Source organism: Solea solea, chromosome 1 (assembly GCF_958295425.1).
Source record: "Solea solea chromosome 1, fSolSol10.1, whole genome shotgun sequence".
In the NCBI taxonomy this organism is placed as follows: domain Eukaryota; kingdom Metazoa; phylum Chordata; class Actinopteri; order Pleuronectiformes; family Soleidae; genus Solea; species Solea solea.
The window spans coordinates 27,406,236-27,429,623 of NC_081134.1; the positions used below are offsets into that span (position 1 = coordinate 27,406,236).

The window sequence follows — 23,388 nt, forward strand, 5'->3', positions numbered from 1 at the left end:
AGGAAGTGAGAGGAAGTGAGAGGAAGTGATGACAGTCGTAGTCGTTTCACCTGAAGTCAAACTGTCTGGTTCGAGGATTTCCTCTCAGCTGATCTCTGATGGACCGGAAGCTTCTCTGGTACTGAACGTTCAGGTCACAGCAGTCAGAGATACACTGAAGGAGCACAGGCCTGACACACACACACACGAAAACACACACACACACACGCACGCACACACGAACACGCACACACACATTATTTATTTTTATTTTTAGATAATCTCAGTTGATCTAATCTGGTCTAATCTCTAATCTCTTGGTCATCACCTGCTGTGGTCCCAGATGTGGCGGACGCCCACGGTCAGGTGACTCCGGCAGGTGCTGATCATCTGGTTGGTGACCTTGAGCAGCAGTGAGGTCATTCTCTGTGAGGTATTGTAGAAGTGAGAGACGCTGTAAATCAACCTGATGCTGTTCATCAGCCTGGAGACGTGCTGCAGTACACCTGCCTGTCCAGGAGAGGGACACACACACACACACAATTGATGGTCCTGTGACAAAAAGTTACTAACTTAAGGAAAAATATACTAAAACAAACACACAAAATTTACTTCACAGAAAATATGATATTAATGTTAACAAGAAACAAATGTTACAAAACTGCTACCAACACAAACGTGATTTTAACATTCCCAAAAAATACACTACGAACTAAACAGGTTAATAAAGTTAGCAAAAAACACGTTAAGATACAACTAAAAACATGATACTAATGTTACAAATGCACATCGCAGATTACAGACTACAAAAAACACTAAAACATATGTAACTAACTAAATGTTACTAAATGACTAATTACTGTTACTAATGCTATAAAAATATGAGTTAAGTGACGAAAAAACAAAGTAAACAAAAACGTCTTGAAAGGTGAAATGTTTACTAAAGAATACGTTACTTCTGTTGTTGCCAAAAACATGAAACTAATATTGACAAGATCACATTACTAACACTTCACCAAACACGTTTGTTAGAGCCATTTATTTGGCTTATCTGTTTGTTTATGTAATACCTGGAAGCCACAGTAGGTGGTGCACGGTACTGTGAGGTGCAGAAAATTACTAAATACAATAGCGAGAATCACTCGGCAGGTGTGCTGCTTACTGGGGGGAAGCACACAGTTTTTGACCGTCGTTGGCGTCGTTGTTGCTTTTTGTGGAAATGCAAACAGGTCTGCCATTTGTTTGGCATTTTCATTAAGGTATAGAGTTTATGATAGTGCTGCACAGTTTGGGCAGAGGTTGCTTGTTTGTTAAGAGTGCAAACCGTAAATAAATGTTTGGTGACTGCGCTCATGTGTTTCATTCATTCATTGGACCCGGAAGACGACGCGTCAACTACCACCAAGTACCAGTATAGCAGCCCCTCAGTGGCTTAGGTTCATTTGTTGTTTTTTATTTGGTTAAAAACAAGTCACTACAACGTTAGTTAGCAAACAGGTTCGAAATACATAAAACTTGTTTTTAACAGTCCGAAAAATACACTACGAACGTGTTATTTTTACGTGATATTTTAACTTGATTTACCGGCGTGCTCGTCTCCAGCGGTCCAAAGAACTTGTCCAGCGTGTACAGGAACCTCAAGTTGTCTTTGGCCTCGTGCATCTTGGCCGTGATTTCTCCGTCCTTTTCGTAATCAGTGAAAAAAAATCAATCACGACGTTAGCGGCACAAACCACGAGTGCTGCGATCTGAACTTTACTTTGAAATGACGCTCACCAGCTTCCTCCAGGTTTGCAACGACCTTGACCTTGCGAGCTGCAGAACTCCCAGAATCCTTTTCACCTGAGGACGCCTCAGCTCCTCCACCAGGCTGCAGATTACAGTGGACGAATTCAGATTAAACGTGACAACGTACGACTGAACCAGAAGAATTAGGATGCAAGATTATGCCGATGACATGTGAGTATGCAGCAGTCGGAGACCCTGACCTGTCAAAGGTCACCATGCGTCTCTTCCAGTGCTCCAGCTCCACTGAGGGTCCGACATCATCGGCCTCCTTCCTCATCTGCTCGCTCTCAGTCAGCACCTGTGTCATCTGATTGGTCCACACAGAGACCACGCCCTCCAGACTCTCCACCAGCTCGCTGTTATTGGCTGAGAGCACAAGGTGAAGCTAACTTCTGTCTGACCAGATACGTCGTCCACACCACACACAGGAAGTGGTCGACCGTCTGCTCACCTGCAGCAGTGTAGTCTGCGGGGCTGCTCAGCGTCTCCATGGCGACAGGTACATCCACCCTCTGCAGTCTGAACGTGCTCTCCAGGATCCGTCTGGTTGACCTCAGGTTCCCGAGGAACCGATCCACAGACGACACCAGGCACTGGACGGCAGGGCTGGACGCTGCCTCCTGCAGGCAGCAGCGAGGAAGTGTCAGTGTCCACAGCTCTGACCTTTGACCCGACAACACATGCACACACACACACGCACACACACACACATATACACAGAGGCTCGGTACCTGCTGGGCTCTGACGGCCGGTAACATCACTTCACCCAGCAGAGCTTCCACCCCCTGCAGGAGGCCCCCGGCACTGCAGTCCACCATGGCAAAGTCCACCTCCTGTTCACAGGCGGGAAATCTGTCAGGTGACTCACACACACAGGAGTCAGCAGGTGTGACGGAGGAGGTGGAGTTACTGACCTGATGTACGTTAGCGCTGGTTATCGCTCGGTCACTCATTCTCATGAAGAATAAACATTTCCCCAGTAATGGCTGAAAACACAAACACAGAGGAGGACGTCGCGCTAACAGGACATTAGCCTGATACCAACCACATGCTAACAGTGAGCTCATTTACTGCAACTAGCTTTGAATGGTAAAGATTGCAGAGAATCAATCAAGAGTGTTAAAAAAATGGTAAAAAAGAGTCAAAAGTTAGCTTAATATATTTAAATGTTAGCTAAAGATATTTAAATATTAACTAAATATATTTAAATGTTAGCTTAAAGATATTTAAATGTAAGCTTAAGATATTAAAATGTTAGTTTAAAGATATTTGAATGTAAGCTTAAAGATATTTAAATGTCAGCTAAAGATATTTAAATGTTAGCTAAATATATTTAAATGTTAGCTAAAGATATTTAAATGTTAGCTAAAGAAGAGTTAAAAGTTGTTTGGATTATAAAAATACAGTCAGATTAGCCTTCATTCCCTTTGACCTTCCTTTGTTCTCCCTGCTACCTGCTGACGTGTCATGGTAACTTATGTTACCTTGTTTACGTCAAACAAAACTTCTCTTAACATCAACACAACACAACACACAATGACACAATCTGCTGCCATGGAAACAGAGGTTTCACCTTCACACAGACACTTTATTCAACATGGACAGTTGTTTATTCATGGATTTACGTCGAGCACAGCGCCCCCTATGCTGGAGGCAGACAGACAGACGGACAGACAGACGGACAGACAGACAGACAGGTTTACCTCAGAGTTTCCTGTCGTGAGAAACAGTTTCCTTGGCGCCACAGTCGAGGTCGCCACATCCCCAGAGGACAAATAAGTGGATGCCTGTTTGTGGAAACACAGAGCAGAGACACAAATAAAGACAAATAAAGACAAATAAAGACAAGTAAAGACAAATAAAGACAGATAAAGACAAATAAAGACAAATGAAGACAAGTAAAGACAGATAAAGACAAATAAATTTGAATAAAGACAGATAAAGACAATTAAAGACAAGTAAAGACAAATAAAGACAATTAAAGACAAGTAAAGACAATTAAAGACAAGTAAAGACAGATAAAGACTAATAAAGATAGATAAAGACAGATAAAGACAGACTGAGCAGGTCTTCTTAAAGACAGAGTCAAACTTTAGCTGAAAGTGTAGAAAAGAGAGACTTTGACTCTGCGTTGGTTTGAGACACTGGGACATTCTCCTGTCTTCTGCAGATCAGAGAAACCCAGACGAGGCCTGAAGAATAAATATCAGCAGATGATTTTTCCTCCTGTGGTTCAGAGACAACAGCGCACAGATGAGGTAAGTTCATGAGCCGCTGCTTGTTAGAGAGCAGACAAACCTGTTTCATGCTCTGAAAGAAGAAAATCAGCGCCTTTGATCCATGTGCAGCGAAGAAGTCGTCGATGAGACTGAACTGGAAGAATGAGACACAACGACAGTTAAACACAGATTCTCTGTTTCTGCTTCGATCAAACTCACCTGTGATGTTTTACCTTCTCATCACAGACAATAGCGTCTTCCACCTCCACCTCGCTCAGGGACACAGCGCCCTCTAACAGGCTGATCAAGTATCTGTGTCGGGCGTCCAGTGTCCCCCGTCTCTCGTCCCTCGTGGCTCTCGCCTGCTTCGCGATCTCTCTCCTCATCTCATTGGACAGCAGTGCTGTGCGTTTAGCAGAAACCTGAACCAGAACCAGAACCAGGTCACTGACAAGTGAAACATTATTATTTTTGGGGAGGTGTGTTTTCACTCACTGAGGCAGTGGCGGTCGAGACGGGAACAGACGCCGGAGAAGAGATGGGATTAACGACGCAAAGGTTCTGACCTCTGACTCTTCTGTGCCCTCTGCTGGTCACATCTGGTATTAAAACAACAACAACATTCACATTGTTGTGAGTGGTTTACAAACATCTGTTGTACAGTGAGATAAAGACGTGATCATGTGACACAGCTGTGTTTAAGTGGCTAAAATCAGTTTTAACAACCAGCAGAAACAAAGTAATTTTTCTTGAACATGTGAGTTCAGGTTTGTGTCTGATGAAGGTTCAGGTGCTCTGTACCTTTGTGGAGCTGATGCTGAGGATGTATGGGTTCAGGTCTGTCTCCTTCTCCGTCCTCATGCTCCGTCTCTTCCTGTCCTCCATGTCTTTCCAGGTTCTCGTGTCCACCATTGAGGTGTTGTTCTGGGACAGGCTGGACTCGGTCTGCCTGGAGTTCTGAGTCCAGTGGACAAGCTGGAGGACCAGCGGTGGACTCCGGTCCCTCCTGAGACTCTGGATCTGACATCTGAGAGTCCAAAACATGGAGTCTTGTCAACCTGTCATTCACAGCTCTCTGAAATGTTCAATGACAAATAACTCACCTCTGTGTCGTCTGCCCTCCCCTGTCTCAGTTACCTGTCTTCTGTCCTCTGTCTCTCTTCTTTCTGACCTCTGTCTCTCAGTTCTGTCCTCTGTCTCTCGTCTTTGGTCTGTCTCTCAGAGTTGTCTCTGAGAAACAACTCCAGAAATAAATGAATGAACACGGGCTTGGGTAAAAGTTTGACTGTTGCCGTGGTAACCTGTAACCTGGCAGGGAGGTGTGTCAAACACCCAAACACACACACACAGTGGCCGTTATGTTGTTGTCATGTTTTACATTTTTGCTGAGTCACTTTTCAAAACTTTATTCTTTTTACAGAATTAAAAGAAAATGAACACTTTGACTCTTTACAATGAAGAAATTAAATGTTAATTACACAAAAATAAGAGATAAAACTTTAAAACCTCAGTTCCACTTTTAATTTACATAATTTCTACTGGTTCTACTCTGGTCATGTGATCATCGTCACCATCTTCTGTCTCAGGTTCAATGTTAGGTTTGCTTCAGTCATCATCACCACTCTTCTTTTATTGACGTCCATTCCCATCTGTGAAGAAGAAGAAGAAGAAGAAGAATTTTGAGAAAACTTTAATTAGGAAAACAATTTTCCAAACCAACAATTCATTAATAATAGTCAATAATCAACTCACTCACTCACTCACTCACTCACTCACACACAACTAAAAATTAAGCTGCATTGACCCATCCTCCACTACTGAACACAGGGCCTGTCCAATGCTCCACACTTCCTCAAAAGTTCCCAGGTTACAGATCAGTCTGTGGAATGAGTGCTCTTTCCTAAGCCTGGCTGAGACCAGGGCCTTCAGACAGAGCACCGGCTCTGTCCAGCCCACACCTGACACCTGGTTCTTGCGGCTCCTCCAGATTGCAAGCTTAGCTGATGCCAACAAGAAATTGATAAGAACCATTGTCCGTCTTGTACCTCGAGTTTACCTCAACCCAAAATTAAAAATGGAAGCAGAAAACACCTCTTCCAGAGCTTCTACCCACCTGTGCAAACACTTAAACAAGTCTGCCAAACGAGGACATAAAACCATAAAGTGCTCTAGAGTCTCTGTCTGCCCACAAAAGGGACATCCCTCCCCAGTGCTAGGATCCAGACGAGCTCTGTATCTGTTTGTAGCTATAGTTCTGTGTATGATCCTCCACTGGAGGTCAGCCATCCTTTTTTCAAAAGGAGGCTTATACAGGAGCCGCCAGCAGCCTTTCGAGGAAGTGACCTCAGTCCATTTGGATTCTCTGAGGCCTGTCAGAGAACCAAAGTTCAGCACATTCACACAGCTGAGGTACAGCTGTTTTCTCCCACAGGTGATGAAACTGCCAAGGGCCGGAGTCTTCATGGAGAGAAGGAGGCCACTCTTCTCTCTTCTCTCTCCCACAGCAGGTTGAATGGCAAATTATGGAAACACGTATACTGAGCCCTCACTCCACAGGTCAACCAAGGACCTGTCCTGGACAAAGGCCAACAAAGGAGCAGACAGGAACAGCAACACCTCCCCAGTAGCCTTCCTTATCAGTCTGGAGGACCTGATGTTCAGTGTTTCAGCCAGTGCCATGGGTGGTCCTAATTGACACCAGCTTCGACAAACCGAGTCCTCACAGTCACCGATAAGAGTGCCTCACTGGGCAGGAAAGTGTTAATGTCTGTTGCTTTTTGGACATTTCTGACAGTAGTTGACAAGCAACATGCAATGTGTAAGGTCAGATGAGGATCAGTAAAGTACACAAGGGCGCATAGTTACACACATGTCATTACGCATTGCTGATTTTTTTCGCGCATGCGTACCTGCGTACCAGTTATGTGCACCCCTGCCTATAGACTCTCTTAACTTTTTTCAGGTCTCTTCCATCCTTATCTCTCGATTGACGGATATATAAGTAATATGGTCCTTCTATTGCTCCTTTGTGATGTACAGTACATTACAATACAATATTTTTTTCTGTCGTCACAACTGTGGCTTACATTGCTGTACAGTGCTGTTTTTTCCAAATGTGCCATATTTGTCAATAAAAATATTAATCAAAAAAAGAAACAGATGCCTGTCCAGTCCGAGACGTCCGGCTTTCCTGAGGATGAGCTGGGCAGGAGCTAGCCAACATTGCGAGCAGCCATACAGCAGCTTCTGAGCGGCCTGTAACCTGAAGGCCGCTATCCTGGACCTGATATCAGATTCAGATTCAGGTTTACCTTTATTGTCATTGTATTGGGGGTTACAACGAGATTGGGCCCTGTCCTCCCTCTGCCACAGGGAGGTACAGGACAGCTGCCTGCAGCCAATGACGACCTGTCCAGAAAAAGTTTACCAGCAGTCTCTGCAGTGTTTCCACAAAACCTGGTGGTGGAACCAATACTTGTAGATTGTGCCACAACACAGAGGCGATCAGGTTGTTAATGCTCAGAACTCTTCCCCTGTAGAACAGCTGAGGGAGCACCATTTCCACTTAGACAACCTGGCTTCAACCTTTACCAGCACTCCCTCCCAGTTCTTTTTTTCTATGTCCTCAGTGCCTAGGTAAGTCCCTAATACTTTTAACCCTCCTGTTCCCCAACTGAGGTTGCTTGGAAGATCCGGGGGGAGTTCTGAACTCCACTGCCCCACCAGACAAGCCCCACTCTTCCTCCAGTTTATCCTAGTTGAGGAGGCGCTCCCATACATAGCCAGGGCCGCCTCTAATTCTCTGATGTCCCCCCAATCCCGGACAAAAACATTTATATCGTCTGCATTAGCGGATATGACCACACGGGACAGTCAGTCAGCTCTGGAAGAGAGAGAGGCCCCAGCCTGGACCTCAGTCTTTGGAGGAGTGGCTCGATAGCCACACTGTAGAGCTGGCCTGAAATGGGGCAGCCCTGCCTAATTCCCCTCTTAACTGGGATAGGCCTACTAAGACCTCCCCCCACCTTTATTACACAACAGGCATTGTTGTACAACAGCTTCACCCATGACAGAAAGTGCTCCCCAACACCAAATGCTCCAAGTGTAGAAAACAAAAAAGAGTGGTTCCACACGATCAAAAGCCTTCTCCTGATCAATAGATACAATCCCCACATCCAAACCATACATCTCACACACATCCATGCAGTCTCTCATTAAAAACAAGTTGCCCAGCATGGACTGTTTACGTTTTATTTTCCACAGACACGCTGCTACAATGTTTGTGTGAGGAACAAAATCCTGGAAACAAGACCATTTACCACTTCAGATGAGATCCTTGTTAAACCTTGTTAAGTCAGTCAGTGGGACAGAATACTGATGACTCAACACTCCACTGACCTCAGCATCTTCAGTTGACAGTCTGGACTCTTCATGACATGAAACAGCTCCTGCATGTTTGACTCAGTCAGGAAGTTGCTGCTCAGGTCCAGTTTTGTCAGGTGGGAGGGGTTGGACTTCAGGGCTGCAGCCAGAGAAGAACAGCTGATATCTGACAAACTGCAGGAACGTAACCTAAGAAAGAAATACAACATGTAAACAAAGTCATTCGTTATCCAATCTTTCTCTACGACCTCCATGTCCTTCAGTTATCGTGGATCTGAGGAGGCCACAGAGCTGATTTCAGACATGGATGACAGATGATAACATCTCCAGAGTTTGTCTGGGTTGGACACCTTCATGAGAGCAGGAGAAACCCCAGGTGTCAGGACACCTGCAGACTCACTCACTGTGGCTTTAATCCTGCTGTCAGGTACTGGTATTTAGCGTGATATTTGGCTTCAGGACAGACTGTCCAGAGCAGAGCTGTGAGCCTGAGCTAAGGATAATGTTTGGGGGAACCAATCTTTGACTTTTTGTGATGAATTTTGCCTAAAGTTTGGGGACAGGGTCTGTGGAGAGGAAAACCTCTGGTCCTACTTTTCAAAACGGGGGACCAGAAGGAAGGCTTTATTGACAAAGGAATCACACTGCTCAGGTTCCTCAGGAAAGGCTACTCCACCAGTTCCTGGAAGGGTGCCCTGTCGAGTCCTTGTCGTGGAACTGGTCTTATCTAGTCTTCATGTGTTTGTGGACTAATATCCACGGCCATACCACCCTGAGCACGCCCGATCTCTTCTGATCTCGGAAAGCTAAGCACGGTCGGGCCTGGTTAGTACTTGGATGGGAGACCGCCTGGGAATACCAGGTGCTGTAAGCTTGCCATGCAACAAGTCGAGACTGTCACTCGTGACGGAGTATCATGGACACATGTACAGACACACATGGAGTCTGATTTGACTGTCTAGAGCTAGACTATATCTCTGAGTGCTACCTGATGCTAAAACATGTTTTTCTTTGTCAAATGTCATAAGAAAAGAACAATTATGTAATGTATGATGATAATGGGGGCGGGACAAGATAAGCTATTTCTTCTCCCGCTTTCCCTTTCGGTTATGTGTATTGTGTGAACTACACTGATGTGTGATGAGTGATCTAAATGTCATGACCGAAATAAACATATAACTAAATAAATAACTAAATAACTAAATAACTAAATAAATAAATAAATAAATAAATAAATAAATAAATAAATAAAAAGATCTACGAAAGAAACAGACACAGAACCTGACCTCAGAGTCTCCAGCCGACAGTAAGGACTCGCCAAAAAAACACATAACTTCTTCACTCCCGCGTCCTTCAGCTTGTTCCAACTCAGGTCCAGATGTTTGAGACTACAGGGGTTGGAGTTCAGAGCTAAGGCCAGAGAAGAACCGCTGGTCTTTGACAGCTTGCATGTATCCAACCTAATAATAAAATAAAATAAAATAAGACTTTAGATGACAAATTTCCTGCTTCAGTGATTTTATTGTCTGTTCAGATGTGAAGAAGGAAGACCTCTTAAAGTATACCAGGTCCACCACTGCACCACTTCTGCTGACAAACTCTACCAAAGCTAACTAGCTTCTACCAAATATCTGAAAAACATGGAGTCTGACCTCAGAGTCTCCAGCCGACAGTGTGGACTCTTCAGAAAACCACACAGCTCCTTCAATCCTGAGTCCTGAAACTTGTTGTAGTGCAGGTTCAAGTGTATCAGGTGGGAGGGGTTGGACTTCAGAGCTGAGGCCAGAGAAGAACAGCAGCTTTTTCTCAAACTGCAGCGACTCAAGCTGTGTTGAAGAATAAAACATGTCAATGAGACCATTAAAAATTGCCATCAGATACAACACAAGCCTCGTTTCTCAAAGCCGCACAAATTGGATGAATGGATGTTTCCTTAATCTCTGATGACATGTTACAACTCAATATAAGACATTTGTGACATATGTCCCTTTCATTGGTTAATTTAAAGAAAACTTGCAGATTCTGAGACTGAATGAACCAATGAAAAACACTGAGGACACTGACCTCAGAGTCTCCAATCTACAGTTTGGACTCTCCAGTCCAGTAGACAGCAACTTCATTCTTGAACCCCGCAGGTGGTTGTCACTCAGGTCCAGTTCTACCATATGGGAGGGGCTGGAGGTCAGAGCTGAGGCTATGACTTCACAGTGAGTCTTTGACAGTTGAGACCCACAAAGTCTGTGAGAAGAGAACACATCAAGTCCATTACTGTCAAATCTACCATGCTGTCTCGCAACTGCCCATGAGGAGAATTTATAAACCTTTAACAGTTAAATTTGGACTCACCGAGCCTTCCTGCAGTTGGACACAGCTGGGATCAGTCTCTGAGATCCCTCGACTGAGGTGTTGTACTTCCTCAGGTCCAGCTCTTCCAGAACCTCCTCCGACATCTGCAGCATGTGGGCCAGACCTGAGCAGTGGATTGCAGAGAGTTTTTGGTTTGTTCTGGTCTCTGAAGTCAGGAACTCTTGGGTCTCTTGATGCACTGTTTGGTCGTTCATCTCCGCCAGAGAGTGAAAGATGTTGATGTATCTGTCAGGCATAACATCATCTCTATTCATCTGCTTCAGGTTGTCAATGGCTTCCTTGACAAGCTCTGGAGTGTTCCCCATTTGACCTAGCAGGCCTCCCAAGAGTTTCCTGTTGGACTCAAGACAGAGACCATGAAGGAATCGAACAAACAGGTCCAGGTGACCATTTTTACTTTCAAGGGATTTCTCCACGGCTCCTCGCAGGAGGTCATTCAGAGTTGGTTCAGAGCAATTAATTTCTCCACAGTATTTAAAAAACATAATGACATAATGGTTTGATGTAAACCGCTGGTATTTGAAGTCTTTTCCTAGGAAGTCGTCCACCGCTTGTGAGTTCCTGCTGATGTAACAGTGGAACATGTAGACTGCAGCCAGAAACTCCTGAACACTCAGATGAACAAAGCAGTAGACTGATTTCTGGAAGATCACACTTTCTTGTCTGAAGATCTCTGTACAAACTCCTGAGGTCACCGAGGCCTCATTCACACTAAGACCACACTGTTCCAGGTCTTCTTGGTAGAACATGATGTTTCCTTTCTGCAGTTGTTCAAAGGCCAGCCTCCCTAGCTTCAGAAGAACGTCCCTGTTGGCCTCCATCAGCTCCTGTGGACTCGTCTCACGTCCTTTATCGTACTTGTTCTTCTTCCTCTTAATCTGAACCAGCAGGAAGTTTGAGTACATATCTGTCAGGGTCTTGGGCAGCTCTTCTCTCTGCTCTGAGGTCAACATGTACTCCAGAACTGTAGCACTGATCCAGCAGAAGACTGGGATTTGACACATGATGTGGAGGCTCCTGGATGTCTTGATGTGTGAGATGATTCTGCTAGACAGATCTTCAGTTCTGAATCTCTTCCTGAAGTACTCGTCCTTCTGATGGTCAGTGAAGCCTCGTACTTCTGTAACCCTGTCAACACATGTAGGAGGGATCTGATTGGCCGCTGCAGGTCGAGAAGTTATCCAGATGAGAGCAGAGGGAAGCAGATTCCCCTGGATGAGGTTGGTCAGCAGCACGTTGACTGATGACCTGCGTGTGACGTCAGAAACCAGCGTCCTGCTGTTGAAGTCCAGTGAGAGTCTGCTTTCATCCAGGCCATCAAAGATGAACAAAGGTTTACAGACAGTGAGCTTCTCTACTCTAATCTTCTCTAATGTTGGATGGAAAACATGGAGCACCGTGAGAAGACTGTGCTGCTGATCTCTGATCAGGTTCAGCTCCCTGAACGAGAGCACAATCAGCAGATTCACATCCTGGTTTTCCAAACCCTCGGCCCAGTCCAGAGTGAACTTCTGCACCGAGAAGGTTTTTCCAACACCAGCGACGCCATTGGTCAGGACCACTCTGATGCTCCCCTGCTGGTCAGGTAAGGCTTTAAAGATGTCACCGCACTTAATGGGAGTGTCCTGTACCATCTTCTTCTTGAAAGTCGTCTCCAGCTGCCTGACCTCATGTTGAGTATTGACCTCTTCACTCTGTCCCTCTGTGATGTAGAGCTCAGTGAAGATCCTGCTCAGGAGGGTTCTACTTCTTTTGTCATCAATTCCTTCAGTCACATGTTCAAATCTCTTCTTCAGACTGATCTTATGTTTATCTAGAACCTCCTGCAGACCAACATCTGCTGAAAGACAAGAGACAAAGTCAGACAAAGCCTCAGGATCTGAAACTCAAAACATTAATGCTGTATGAGAAAACATGAGACAGAAGACGGATGATCACTCTTACTCTGTACAGTGATGCATTGTCTGCAGAACAAGAGTCCACCGCTGGAAGACACAGGATTCCTCAGGTCATCCTGACACACAGAGCAGCAGGACATCTGCGCATCCACAGACTCACCAAGGTTCTTTCTGTGAAGACATTTCTTTAGTCAGTTAAGACAGCTACCTGAAGTAATCTGGACTTGCTAGGATTGACCATGTAGATGTTTCACCTCTCATCCAAGAGGCTTCTTCAGTTCTTCAAAACAAGAGAACTTCAGAACTAAAGAAGCCTCTCAAATGAGAGGTGAAATGTCTACAAAGGTAACGCAAGCAAGTCCTGTTGCCTAAAGCTAACTAATGAAGATGACAATGATCTGAATGACTGAGAACCTTCTCAAACGGACTTCTCTTACTCTGCATCTGAAGGTCTAGGTTGGTTCCTGAAGTTCCTCCTCACAGATTGAGAGACATCTGTCAGTATGTGCTTCTGATGTCTGCAAACACATAGTTTTCATGTCGACTGAATCACTGATAAATGTCCTAATGAAGGCCTCATTCATACTTTCTGCGTCCACAGGTGTCTGTTATAGTCCTAATATGGGCATACACAAACACTGCACTTCATGTGTAGCTGCAGGTGACTGGACTTGCTTGAGTTAAGTCGAAGACGTTTCTGGATGAGAGGACTATGACCTGGATGACTGAAAACCTTCACAGACATGAGCAGTTTTATTCTGCAGCTCTTATCTTAGACACATGTGGACCTACAGGTCTCTTACTTTGAGTCTGGTCCAGGTTGGTTCCTGAAGAACGGAGGTTCATCTTTGGACCAGTCACTCTTCACAGATGGACAGTTGGGTAATGGAGGGACAACTGTCAGTCCGTGCTTCTCATGTCTGCAAACACACAAAAAAGGTTTTTATTCATAAATTGGTTAAATTTATAAACTGGATCAGGACCTGGTTCGACTGAGGGTCCTTCTTTGTGGACATTGCACGTTCTCCATGTGAGAACATGGGTATTCTCAAATAGGTTTATTGGACACTTAATTGGTTCTTAGATATTAGGTCAAAGTTTAGGTCCAGGTTGGTTCCTGAAGTACAGAGGTTCATCTTTAGACCAGTCAGTTCTCACAGACACTGGAGACTCTGCTCTCTGTTTATGATTCTGACGTCTGCAAAAACAAGCAGAGGTTTCTTCTGTAGTTTCTGAATGGCGCGTTTTCAGACATGGACTGCTAAATATTTCTTTACAGGCATCAAAGGTAAATCTGTGTGCTTAGTTTGTGGTACACAGGTAGCTGAGTTTAGGGATTACAATCTGAAACGCCACTACATGACTGAACATGAAGAGAATTACAAGAATTTATCTGATGAAGAGCGCACAAAGGAGTTGGAGGCAGCCTATATCAAAGACAACGTTAAGAACGATGTCCGTGGTTCTTTTTTTCTACAAGTGTCTCGGTTTAAGTTCAGGAGTTATCAATATCTCCCTTCCTGTTTGTTGTCTTATGATCTAACCAGCGAAGCCCAGTCACTCGTATGTAAACTCATCCAGTGTGAATGCAGCATTAGTGTCTGTGTGTGCATAAGTGTGCAGGTGCGCTCTGTGTGGGGTGGTTGTGGTTGTGTGAGACAATATATTCACTGCACTACACCACAGTAGTATTCATTATAGTATAGTAATTTAATATTTTCAATAGAGTTGGTTAGTAATTGTGTTTATTGTGTGTTTGTATGCTCCCCAATTTAAACCAAAACAATGCAATGTACTGCCTTTTTTAGATAAAAAATAAATAAATAAAATTAAAATTAATTCAAATTTGGCACAGCCCCCAACGATATTTTTTGTTTCTCATGTGGCCCCTTGTGGAAAATAATTGCCCACCCCCGGGTTAATTGGACACTTGCTGGTTCTTATTTATTAGGTCAAAGTTTATTCTGGTAGAAACTTTAATACACAAACAAGGAAGCAGGTCATGTGGACATGTGGACCTACAGGTCTCTTACTTTGAATCTGAAGGTCCAGGTTGGTTCCTGAAGTACAGAGGTTCATCTCTGGACCAGTCAGTTCTCACAGACACTGGAGACTCTGCTCTCTGTTCATGATTCTGACGTCTGCAAAAACAAGCAGAGGTTTCTTCTGTAGTTAGCTGCAGTTAGCTGCAATTAGCTGTAGTTAGCTGCAGTTAGCAGTGGTTAGCTGCAGTTAGCTGTAGTAAGCAATAGTTAGCCGCAGTTAACTGTAGTTAGCTGCAGGTAACTGGACTTGCTTGAGTTAAGTTGAAGACGTTTCTGGATGAGAGGACTATGACCTGGATGACTGAAAACCTTCACAGACACATGTGGACCTACAGGTCTCTTACTTTGAGTCTGAAGGTCCAGGTTGGTTCCTGAAGTACAGAGGTTCATCTTTGGACCAGTCAGTTCTCACAGACACTGGAGACTCTGCTCTCTGTTCATGATTCTGATGTCTGCAAAAACAAACAGAGGTTTCTTCTGTAGTTAGCTGCAGTTAGCTGCAATTAGCTGTAGTTAGCTGCAGTTAGCAGTGGTTAGCTGTAGTTAGCTGTAGTAAGCAATAGTTAGCCGCAGTTAACTGTGGTTAGCTCAGAATCAGAATCAGAATCAGAAGAGCTTTATTGCCAAGTACGATTTGCACATACAAGGAATTTGTTCTGGTGTCATTGGTGCATAACAAGCATACAAAATTTTAATTTTAATATACACAGTATATAAATGTTTTCTTAAAAAGATGAAAAGAGCACTACAGAAAGAGCAGTACAGCTGGGCAGAAGTGAGTAACAGTGAAATATTCACCAGGTGCAAAAGTTCACAGTAATGACGTTAATGTAACGCATAAAAAAGATGTAATGATAATGTGACATGTAGAGGCAGAGGAGGAGTGTGAGGAGTCAGAGTGTCAGGGGGGGGCTGCGGGCCTTGTTGATAAGGCTAGTAGCAGACGGGAAAAAACTGTTCTTGTGGCGTGAGGTTCTGGTCCTGATGGACCGCAGCCTCCTGCCAGAGGGGAGTGACTCAAAAAGTTTCTGACCGGGGTGGGAGGGATCAGCCATAATCTTTCCTGCACGCCTCAGAGTTCTGGAGGCGAACAGGTCCTGGAGAGATGGAAGATTGCAGCCAATCACCTTCTCTGCAGACCGAATGACACGCTGCAGTCTGCCCTTGTCCTTGGCCGTGGCAGCAGCGTACCAGATGGTGATGGAGGAGGTGAGGATGGACTCAATGATGGAGGAGTAGAAGTGCACCATCATTGTCTTTGGCAGGTTGAATTTCTTCAGCTGCCGCAGGAAGTACATCCTCTGCTGGGCTTTTTTGATGAGAGAGCTGATGTTCAGCTCCCACTTGAGGTCCTGGGAGATGATAGTTCCCAGGAAGCGAAAGGAATCCACAGTGTCAATTGTGGAGTCACAGAGGTTGATGGGTGCAGGTGAGGCTGAGTTCTTCCTGAAGTCCACAACCATCTCCACTGTCTTTAGAGCGTTGAGCTCTAGGTTGTTACGGTTGCACCAAGTGACCAGCTGTTCAACCTCCCACCTGTAGGCGGACTCGTCACCATCAGAGATGAGTCCGATGAGAGTGGTGTCGTCCGCGAACTTCAGGAGCTTGACGGACTGGTGACTGGAGGTGCAGCTGTTTGTGTACAGGGAGAAGAGCAGAGGAGAAAGAACGCAGCCCTGGGGGGATCCGGTGCTGATGACCTGTGATTCGGAGACATGTGTTCCCAGCTTCACATGCTGCTTCCTGTCAGACAGGAAGTCAGTGATCCACCTGCAGATGGAGTCAGGCACGCTCAGCTGGGAGAGCTTCTCCTGAAGCAGAGCCGGGATGATGGTGTTGAAGGCAGAGCTGAAATCCACAAACAGGATCCTGGCGTAGGTTCCTGCAGAGTCCAGGTGCTGGAGGATGTGGTGGAGGGCCAGATTAATTGCATCGTCTACAGACCTGTTGGCTCTGTAGGCAAACTGCAGTGGGTCCAGGAGGGGGTTGGTGATGGCTTTCAGGTGTGAAAGCACAAGACGCTCAAAGGACTTCATAACCACAGAGGTCAGGGCGACGGGTCTGTAGTCATTAAGTCCTGTGGTCCTTGGCTTTTTGGGAACAGGGATTATTGTCGAGGTCTTGAAGCAGGCTGGCACGTGACATGTCTCCAATGAGGTGTTGAAAATGTCTGTGAACACTGGAGACAGCTGATCAGCGCAGTGCTTCAAGCTGGATGGGGAGACAGAATCCGGACCAGCTGCTTTCCTGGGATTCTGTTTCCTGAAGAGTTTGTTGACGTCCCTCTCGTGGATGGAAAGAGTCAACACTGAGGTGGGTGGTGGGGTGGAGGGGGGGGGGACCTTTAAGGTGGGCATTGGTGGAGATGCCCAGGCCCTTGCTGAGGTGGGGGAGGTGGAGGTGAAACACTGGAGCTGGGGGTGTTGGGAGGTGTTATGGGGGATGGTTGCAGGACTGTCCCTCTGTCTTTCAAAGCGGCAGTAGAACTCGTTCAGGTCGTTGGCTAGGCGTTGGTCGTTAAAGGAGTGGGGGGCTTTAGGCTTGTAGTTGGTGATCTGCCTAAGCCCTTTCCAGACAGACGCAGAGTCGTTGGCTGAGAATTGGTGTTGGAGCTTCTCAGAGTACAGTCGTTTAGCTTCTTTCACCGCCTTGCTAAACTTGTACTTTGCCTCTTTAAGTCTGTCTTTGTTACCACTCCTGAAGGCCTCTTCCTTATCCAACCTTAACCTTCTGAGCTTGGCTGTGAACCAGGGTTTGTCGTTGTTGTAACTCACCCTGGTGCATGATGGAACACAGCAGTCCTCACAGAAGCTGATGTATGACGTCACAGCCTCTGTGTACTCATCCAGACTGTTGGTAGCAGTCCTGAATACATCCCAGTCAGTAGAGTCCAAACACGCCTGTAGATCCTCCACAGCCTCACTGGTCCACTTCTTTGATGTCCTCACTACAGGTTTGCAGAGTTTTAGTTTCTGCCTGTAAGCAGGAATCAGGTGGACCATGACGTGGTCAGAGAGTCCCAGTGCAGCACGGGGGACGGCGTGATAAGCATCCCTGACTGTGGTGTAACAGTGATCCAGAATGTTCTCCTCTCTGGTCGGGCATTTAATAAATTGTCTGTACTTGGGGAGTTCGCGAGTGAGGTTTCCTTTGTTAAAGTCACCTAGGACAATAACTAAAGAGTCCGGGTTGATCCGCTCCACACACAGTATCTGATCGGCGAGCATGCGCTGTGCCTCCTGCACGCTGGCGTGCGGTGGGATGTAAACACCGACCAGAATGAATGAAGCAAACTCACGGGGTGAATAAAAAGGCTTGCAGTTTATGATGAGAGATTCCAGGTCAGGAGAACAGTGCTGCTGGATCACTGTCACGTCGTTGCACCAGCCACTGTTGATGTAAAAACAGATTCCTCCACCTTTAGTTTTGCCGGAAAGTTCCGTGTCTCTGTCCGCTCTGTAGAGTTGGAAGCCTGCCAGCTGCAGCGCAGAGTCCGGTATTATTCCACACAGCCACGTCTCCGTGAAGCACAAAACAGCCGATGAGTAGAAGTCCCTGTTTTTCCCCAACAGCAGTTGTAATTCATCCAGTTTATTGGCCAGTGAACGCACATTAGAGAGAAATATATCCGGTAGTGCTGTGCGTAATCCGCGCTGGCGAAGACGCACGAGCGCACCGGCCCGTTTCCCTCTCCTCCGGCGTTTCACTGCGTGAACGAAGGTGAGCACACCTTTGACCATAATGTCCAAAATTTCCAGTGTGGGGAGAAGAAAAGTAGGAAATAAGTCCGCTGGTGTTGTTACCCTGATGTTCATGAGCTCTTCTCTGGTGAAAGAGCTCCGGGTATAATCGCAAAAAACGGAGTTAAGCTGCAGGTAACTGGACTTGCTTGAGTTAAGTTGAAGACGTTTCTGGATGAGAGGACTATGACCTGGATGACTGAAAACCTTCACAGACACATGTGGACCTACAGGTCTCTTACTTTGAGTCTGAAGGTCCAGGTTGGTTCCTGAAGTACAGAGGTTCATCTTTGGACCAGTCAGTTCTCACAGACACTGGAGACTCTGCTCTCTGTTCATGATTCTGACGTCTGCAAAAACAAGCAGAGGTTTCTTCTGTGGTTAGCTGCAGTTAGCTGCAATTAGCTGTAGTTAGCTGCAGTTAGCTGCAGTTAGCTGTAGTTAGCAGTGGTTAGCTGCAGTTAGCTGTAGTTAGCTGCAGTTAGCAGTGGTTAGCTGCAGTTAGCTGTAGTTAGCAGTAGTTAGCCGCAGTTAACTGTAGTTAGCTGCAGGTATCTGGACTTGCTTGAGTTAAGTTGAAGACGTTTCTGGATGAGAGGACTATGACCTGGATGACTGAAAACCTTCACAGACACATGTGGACCTACAGGTCTCTTACTTTGAGTCTGAAGGTCCAGGTTGGTTCTTGAAGTACAGAGGTTCATCTTTGGACCAGTCAGTTCTCATAGACACTGGAGATGGTGCTCTATCCTCATCATTGTCCTCACTGACACTCAACATCATCTGGACTTCAGGCAGTCTGAGAGTGACACTGATCCTAAACTCAAAATAGATTTTATTTCAGCTGAATCACTGATAGATCTTCTGATGTAGATCTGAATACAAACACTGAAGCTACTGCTGATAGTTAAGACCATATTTATAGTCCATAAAGTTACATATGTCAATGAGTTTGTAGCAGGTCTCTTACTTTGAGTCTGAAGGTCCAGGTTGGTACAGAGATTCATCTTTGGACCTTCTTCTCATGGACATATAGCTGATCCCTGGAGACGTGGCTCTGGCCTCATCGTCCTCCATCATCGTCAGGATGATTCACGTCTGAAAGGAATGCACAACATTCTTATAGTGATAGTTCAGGTGTGTGAGGTGGTGACACAGTCCATGACATTTACGTCACATCATCACATCTTTATTCCACTGTGAGACAGACTTTTCCAACAGGAAACTGAAGCTTGTAAACCACTCACTTTCCCACACGAAAGTCCAGAGAGAAAATCAGTGATTTTCTTTTGGTCACTTTGTGTCACTGAGGTCAAGCTGAATGTTGGATTTAAACACTAAAGTGACAAAATCAGACATTAGAACTTAGTGATGGAGGCAGCAGTGGATCAACAACTGCTGAAAATCACTCTGTTCTCTGTGGACTTTGGTGTGGGAGAGTGAGTGTGTGTGGGAGAGTGAGTGAGTTTTACACAGCGACACAAACTTGACTCATTGTTTTTTGTTTGTTTTTTAATCATAAAACAGTGTCTGTGAGGTCACACTGATGTTGACAGTCAACTGGAAAAATACCTGCGACACATGAAATTCTTGAGAGTGAGACGAACAAACCTGAGAGCAGTGGTACTGAGGCGTGAAGTACGGCGGGTCCAAAACCAGCAGGACAGGAAAGTCTGCCTGCGAGGACGCGGGACAGCGTGTAAATAAATACACTTTATATGAAGAAGTGAGGGAAAAAATGTTAAGAGGTCATAAATCTGTTCTCGTTAAAATCTCAACGTGAACTTTGATCACAGTCACATGACGTGTGAGAACAGGACCAAATGTCCTCAGTGTACAGGTGTCTCACTGGTCCCACACACATGCGCTGTCCATGGTCCTTTTTAAGGACATAAACATGGACATAAACATGAGTGACAGCAGTAAAAATCCTCATAAACACTCACCAGTTTCAAATCTTCTGTCTCCGTGCATCAACATGAAGATGAACTTTACCTGGACCCCACCCCCCCTTGACCTGACCAGTGAAGCTCCGCCCCTTCTCATTTTACAGGAAACTGATTTTATGAGACGTCTCCGTCTTCATGAATAAAATAATAATAAAACCTCCTCAAATACTTTGTAGATATTTTGATTATTATGAATCCTCTTTAATAATTTGTGTTATTTAGTGCTTTGTTTTTATCTTTGTTAAATATGATTTATTTGTCGTGTTCATAATAATAATAATAATTCTTTCTTATTTTCCAGCAGGCTGCACACTAAGAGGTTAAACACTGCCCTCCACAGGTTACAGTACTAAATCACACATTTGAACATAATGTGTCTGATATAAAATAAATATATTTATGTTCACTTCTTATTGCTTTGTAAATATTTTGATGTAACACTGGATTGAAGGTAGGTGGCGCTGGTGAGTGATGTGTCTCAGACAAACGTGGAATATGATTTACAATATTAAAGTCAATCATTCAGCTTTATCATAATTATTATTCATCATTTTGGACACGACGTATTAGAACAAACAGGTTTGACCAGGGGCCTGTTTCAGAAAGCAGGTTCAACAAACTCTGAGTTAAAACCTTAACTCTAGGTTGGCCATCTCTGAGCTGTCAAACTCAGATTTTTCGTTTTCAGAACAGCTGATCAGCATTAGTTCAATCAACTCTGAGTATGTTCACTCTGAGTTAAGCGTGTGCATTGGAAATGAATAAAGCTATCATTAATGGAGCTCTGATACTATGATTCACCATGGCAACAGGTAAACAAAGAGCACAACCTCCATTTTTATCCAGTTGAGCAGAAATATTAACACATGCCAATGACCATGACTGCAGTACTACGATATGTTACATTTGATTTGATATTTATTCAGCTGTAACCTGACACAAACTGAAGATGAGAATATGTATCAAACTGATAGTTTACTTATCGACCTATCATTATAAAAGTGTCTATGTTCAAACTGACTCACTTTTTAGCGCAGCGCTATTTCATGACTATATTTCACTGAAATGCTGTCAAACATAAAGATTTCGTCTGCAGCGAGATTCAAAAAGTCACTTCTAAACTACAGTGAAGTTTAAGTGTTTCCAGCTGCATCAGAAATATTCACATCAGCTATAATCTCCATCATGATGTGATCTATGACAGAAACATTTCACAACATGATGTCTACAGTACCAGAGAGTGTCTACAGTGATGATGAGCCTACAGTAATACACGATAAAACAATCTGACAGAGTCTTAATGTCCACACAGTCACAGTGTTGGTGTGAACTACGGGCTTAATGAGACATGAGCTCCCCTGGAAACATGATTTGTGAGATTTTGGGGGCGTCTCTACAATATTGGCAAAATATTGTTTTTTGATTGATTTGATTATGATTTGATGTGTGTTTGGAGGTTGGATTTGATATGAGCTGACTTAAGACAAGTAGACGTACAGGCTTGTAATAATGGATGCGTTGAGTTTGTACTTTTATTGACTGTAGTGGAGATGCAAGCTAAACCGTGTCGTGCCGTGCCGAGGCAAGTAGAGCCGGTGGAAATCCGCCTCAAGTCCTTGCTCTGAGGCAAGCGCAAGCGTCTGTCCCGCAAACCCCATCCCCCCTGACCCCATATACGTGAGCCCCCCCCCCCCGAAACCCACGGTATAGTTTGCACACTGGAAGTAACATCTGATTGGGATTTCGATGTATTGAAAGACGTAAATGTCATTAATTTGGCAGGTGAATGCGCTCTGATTACGAGTTTTGATATCGACTGTATGAATGAGGACATGAGACGAAGTGTCAGACAGCTGCTTCAGGCTCAGCAGGAGGAGGAGACACAGAGAAACTCAGGGTTTGTTGAAGAAAACCTGCCAGGGAGCAGGTTAGGTTCACGGAGTATGTTTCCGGGATAACTGACTCAACGTTAAGCTGAACTGGCTTTGTGAAACCAAAAAAAACAGAGTTTCCCTCATCTCAGGGTTAACTAACTCAGAGTTTTCCCTAAACCTGCTTTCTGAAACGGGGCCCTGGTCAAAGGTCCAACCTCCACAAATGTAAATAAATAATATGAAAAATGAGCTGAAATTACTGACAAAGTCTCTGTGAATGATATTAAAAGACAAAAAGAAAGTTTGACGTTGCTACACTGTGCCACGGTGAAATTAGTGAAGATTTTTTAAGTCTTTGTTTTCGGGTGTTGCACTTTGTAGACGGTCCCTGAGATGATTTTCTCCATGGTCCGAGGTTTTTAACGCTTTTAACGCTTTAACGAAATAACGTAAACTAACAAAATAACATAAACTAATGAAATACTGTAAACTAACGAAATAATGTAAACTCACGAAATACTGTAAACTAACGAAAAAATTTAAACTAATGAAATAACGCAAACTAACGAAATACTGTAAACTAAAGACATACTGTAAACTAACAAAATAACGTAAACTAACGAAATACTGTAAACTAACGAAATACTGTAAACTAACGAAATAACGTAAACTAACGAAATACTGTAAACTGACGAAATAACGTAAACTAACAAAATATCGTAACTTTAGTCTTCAATAAAACAACAAAAAGACAAAGAATCCAAATAAACAAGAAAACAAACAGAAGTGAAATCAAACAAACTCACAATGAAAATGAATGAAAGTTAATAACATCCTCACTTCATCATAATTATCTTTGCTTTTACCTTCAGCTGCTGGAGTTTGACGTGTGGTCTCTCAGTGAGGGTACGCCTCTCTGTGAGGACACGCCTCTCTGCGAGGACACGTCTGTCTCTCTGTGACTGGATGAAGTCAAACGATCTCACCAAAAATAACCAGCTGGCTCCGCCCACACTGGACGCACCATGTTACACTGGCACCCCCAAGGGAATGGAACGGTCGGTGCTGGTAGAACAAGCAAACTTTGAAAAAGGTGGTGCTGTTGAGCTGTAAGCGCCTCCCCCTGCAATGAACTCTACTGTACGT

At 44.5% G+C, this 23,388-nt stretch overlaps 2 protein-coding genes and 1 pseudogene across 4 annotated transcripts in view; 1 reads left to right on the forward strand and 2 right to left on the reverse strand.

Moving 5' to 3' along the window:
• Positions 1–5,336, reverse strand: part of dnah5l (dynein, axonemal, heavy chain 5 like) — a 40,839-nt gene extending 35,503 nt beyond the window's left edge. Inside the window, exons 1-14 of the mRNA XM_058623943.1 lie at positions 5,090–5,336; positions 4,788–5,013; positions 4,482–4,585; positions 4,220–4,408; positions 4,066–4,140; positions 3,471–3,554; positions 2,682–2,753; positions 2,499–2,600; positions 2,219–2,387; positions 1,968–2,133; positions 1,756–1,849; positions 1,564–1,662; positions 308–489; positions 51–170 (exon numbers count right to left, since the gene is read on the reverse strand). Coding sequence (XP_058479926.1) covers positions 51–170; positions 308–489; positions 1,564–1,662; positions 1,756–1,849; positions 1,968–2,133; positions 2,219–2,387; positions 2,499–2,600; positions 2,682–2,753; positions 3,471–3,554; positions 4,066–4,140; positions 4,220–4,408; positions 4,482–4,585; positions 4,788–5,013 — 1,682 coding nt within the window. The 5' untranslated portion in view covers positions 5,090–5,336. The remainder of the gene's footprint in view (positions 1–50; positions 171–307; positions 490–1,563; positions 1,663–1,755; positions 1,850–1,967; positions 2,134–2,218; positions 2,388–2,498; positions 2,601–2,681; positions 2,754–3,470; positions 3,555–4,065; positions 4,141–4,219; positions 4,409–4,481; positions 4,586–4,787; positions 5,014–5,089) is intronic.
• A 103-nt stretch (positions 5,337–5,439) lies between these two features.
• LOC131471094 (NLR family CARD domain-containing protein 3-like) lies at positions 5,440–21,980 on the reverse strand. Of its 3 annotated transcripts, none has more exons than XM_058647382.1 (15): positions 20,031–21,980; positions 19,390–19,517; positions 19,078–19,236; positions 18,662–18,769; positions 15,024–15,131; positions 14,668–14,775; positions 13,438–13,554; positions 13,072–13,152; positions 12,681–12,805; positions 10,716–12,573; positions 10,434–10,607; positions 10,022–10,195; positions 9,656–9,829; positions 8,385–8,558; positions 5,440–5,635 (listed from the first exon to the last, which is right to left on the reverse strand). In XM_058647382.1, the coding sequence occupies exons 2-15, from the start codon at positions 19,497–19,499 to the stop codon at positions 5,602–5,604; spliced, it is 3,504 nt and encodes a 1,167-aa protein (XP_058503365.1). In that variant the 5' UTR covers positions 19,500–19,517; positions 20,031–21,980; the 3' UTR covers positions 5,440–5,601. The 3 variants fall into 3 exon arrangements, with proteins under 3 accessions (XP_058503365.1, XP_058503355.1, XP_058503375.1); XM_058647372.1 differs by having other exon boundaries at positions 10,716–12,576; XM_058647392.1 differs by lacking the exon at positions 14,668–14,775 and having other exon boundaries at positions 10,716–12,576.
• LOC131473668 (5S ribosomal RNA) lies at positions 9,124–9,243 on the forward strand (annotated as a pseudogene).
• Positions 21,981–23,388: the final 1,408 nt, after the last annotated feature.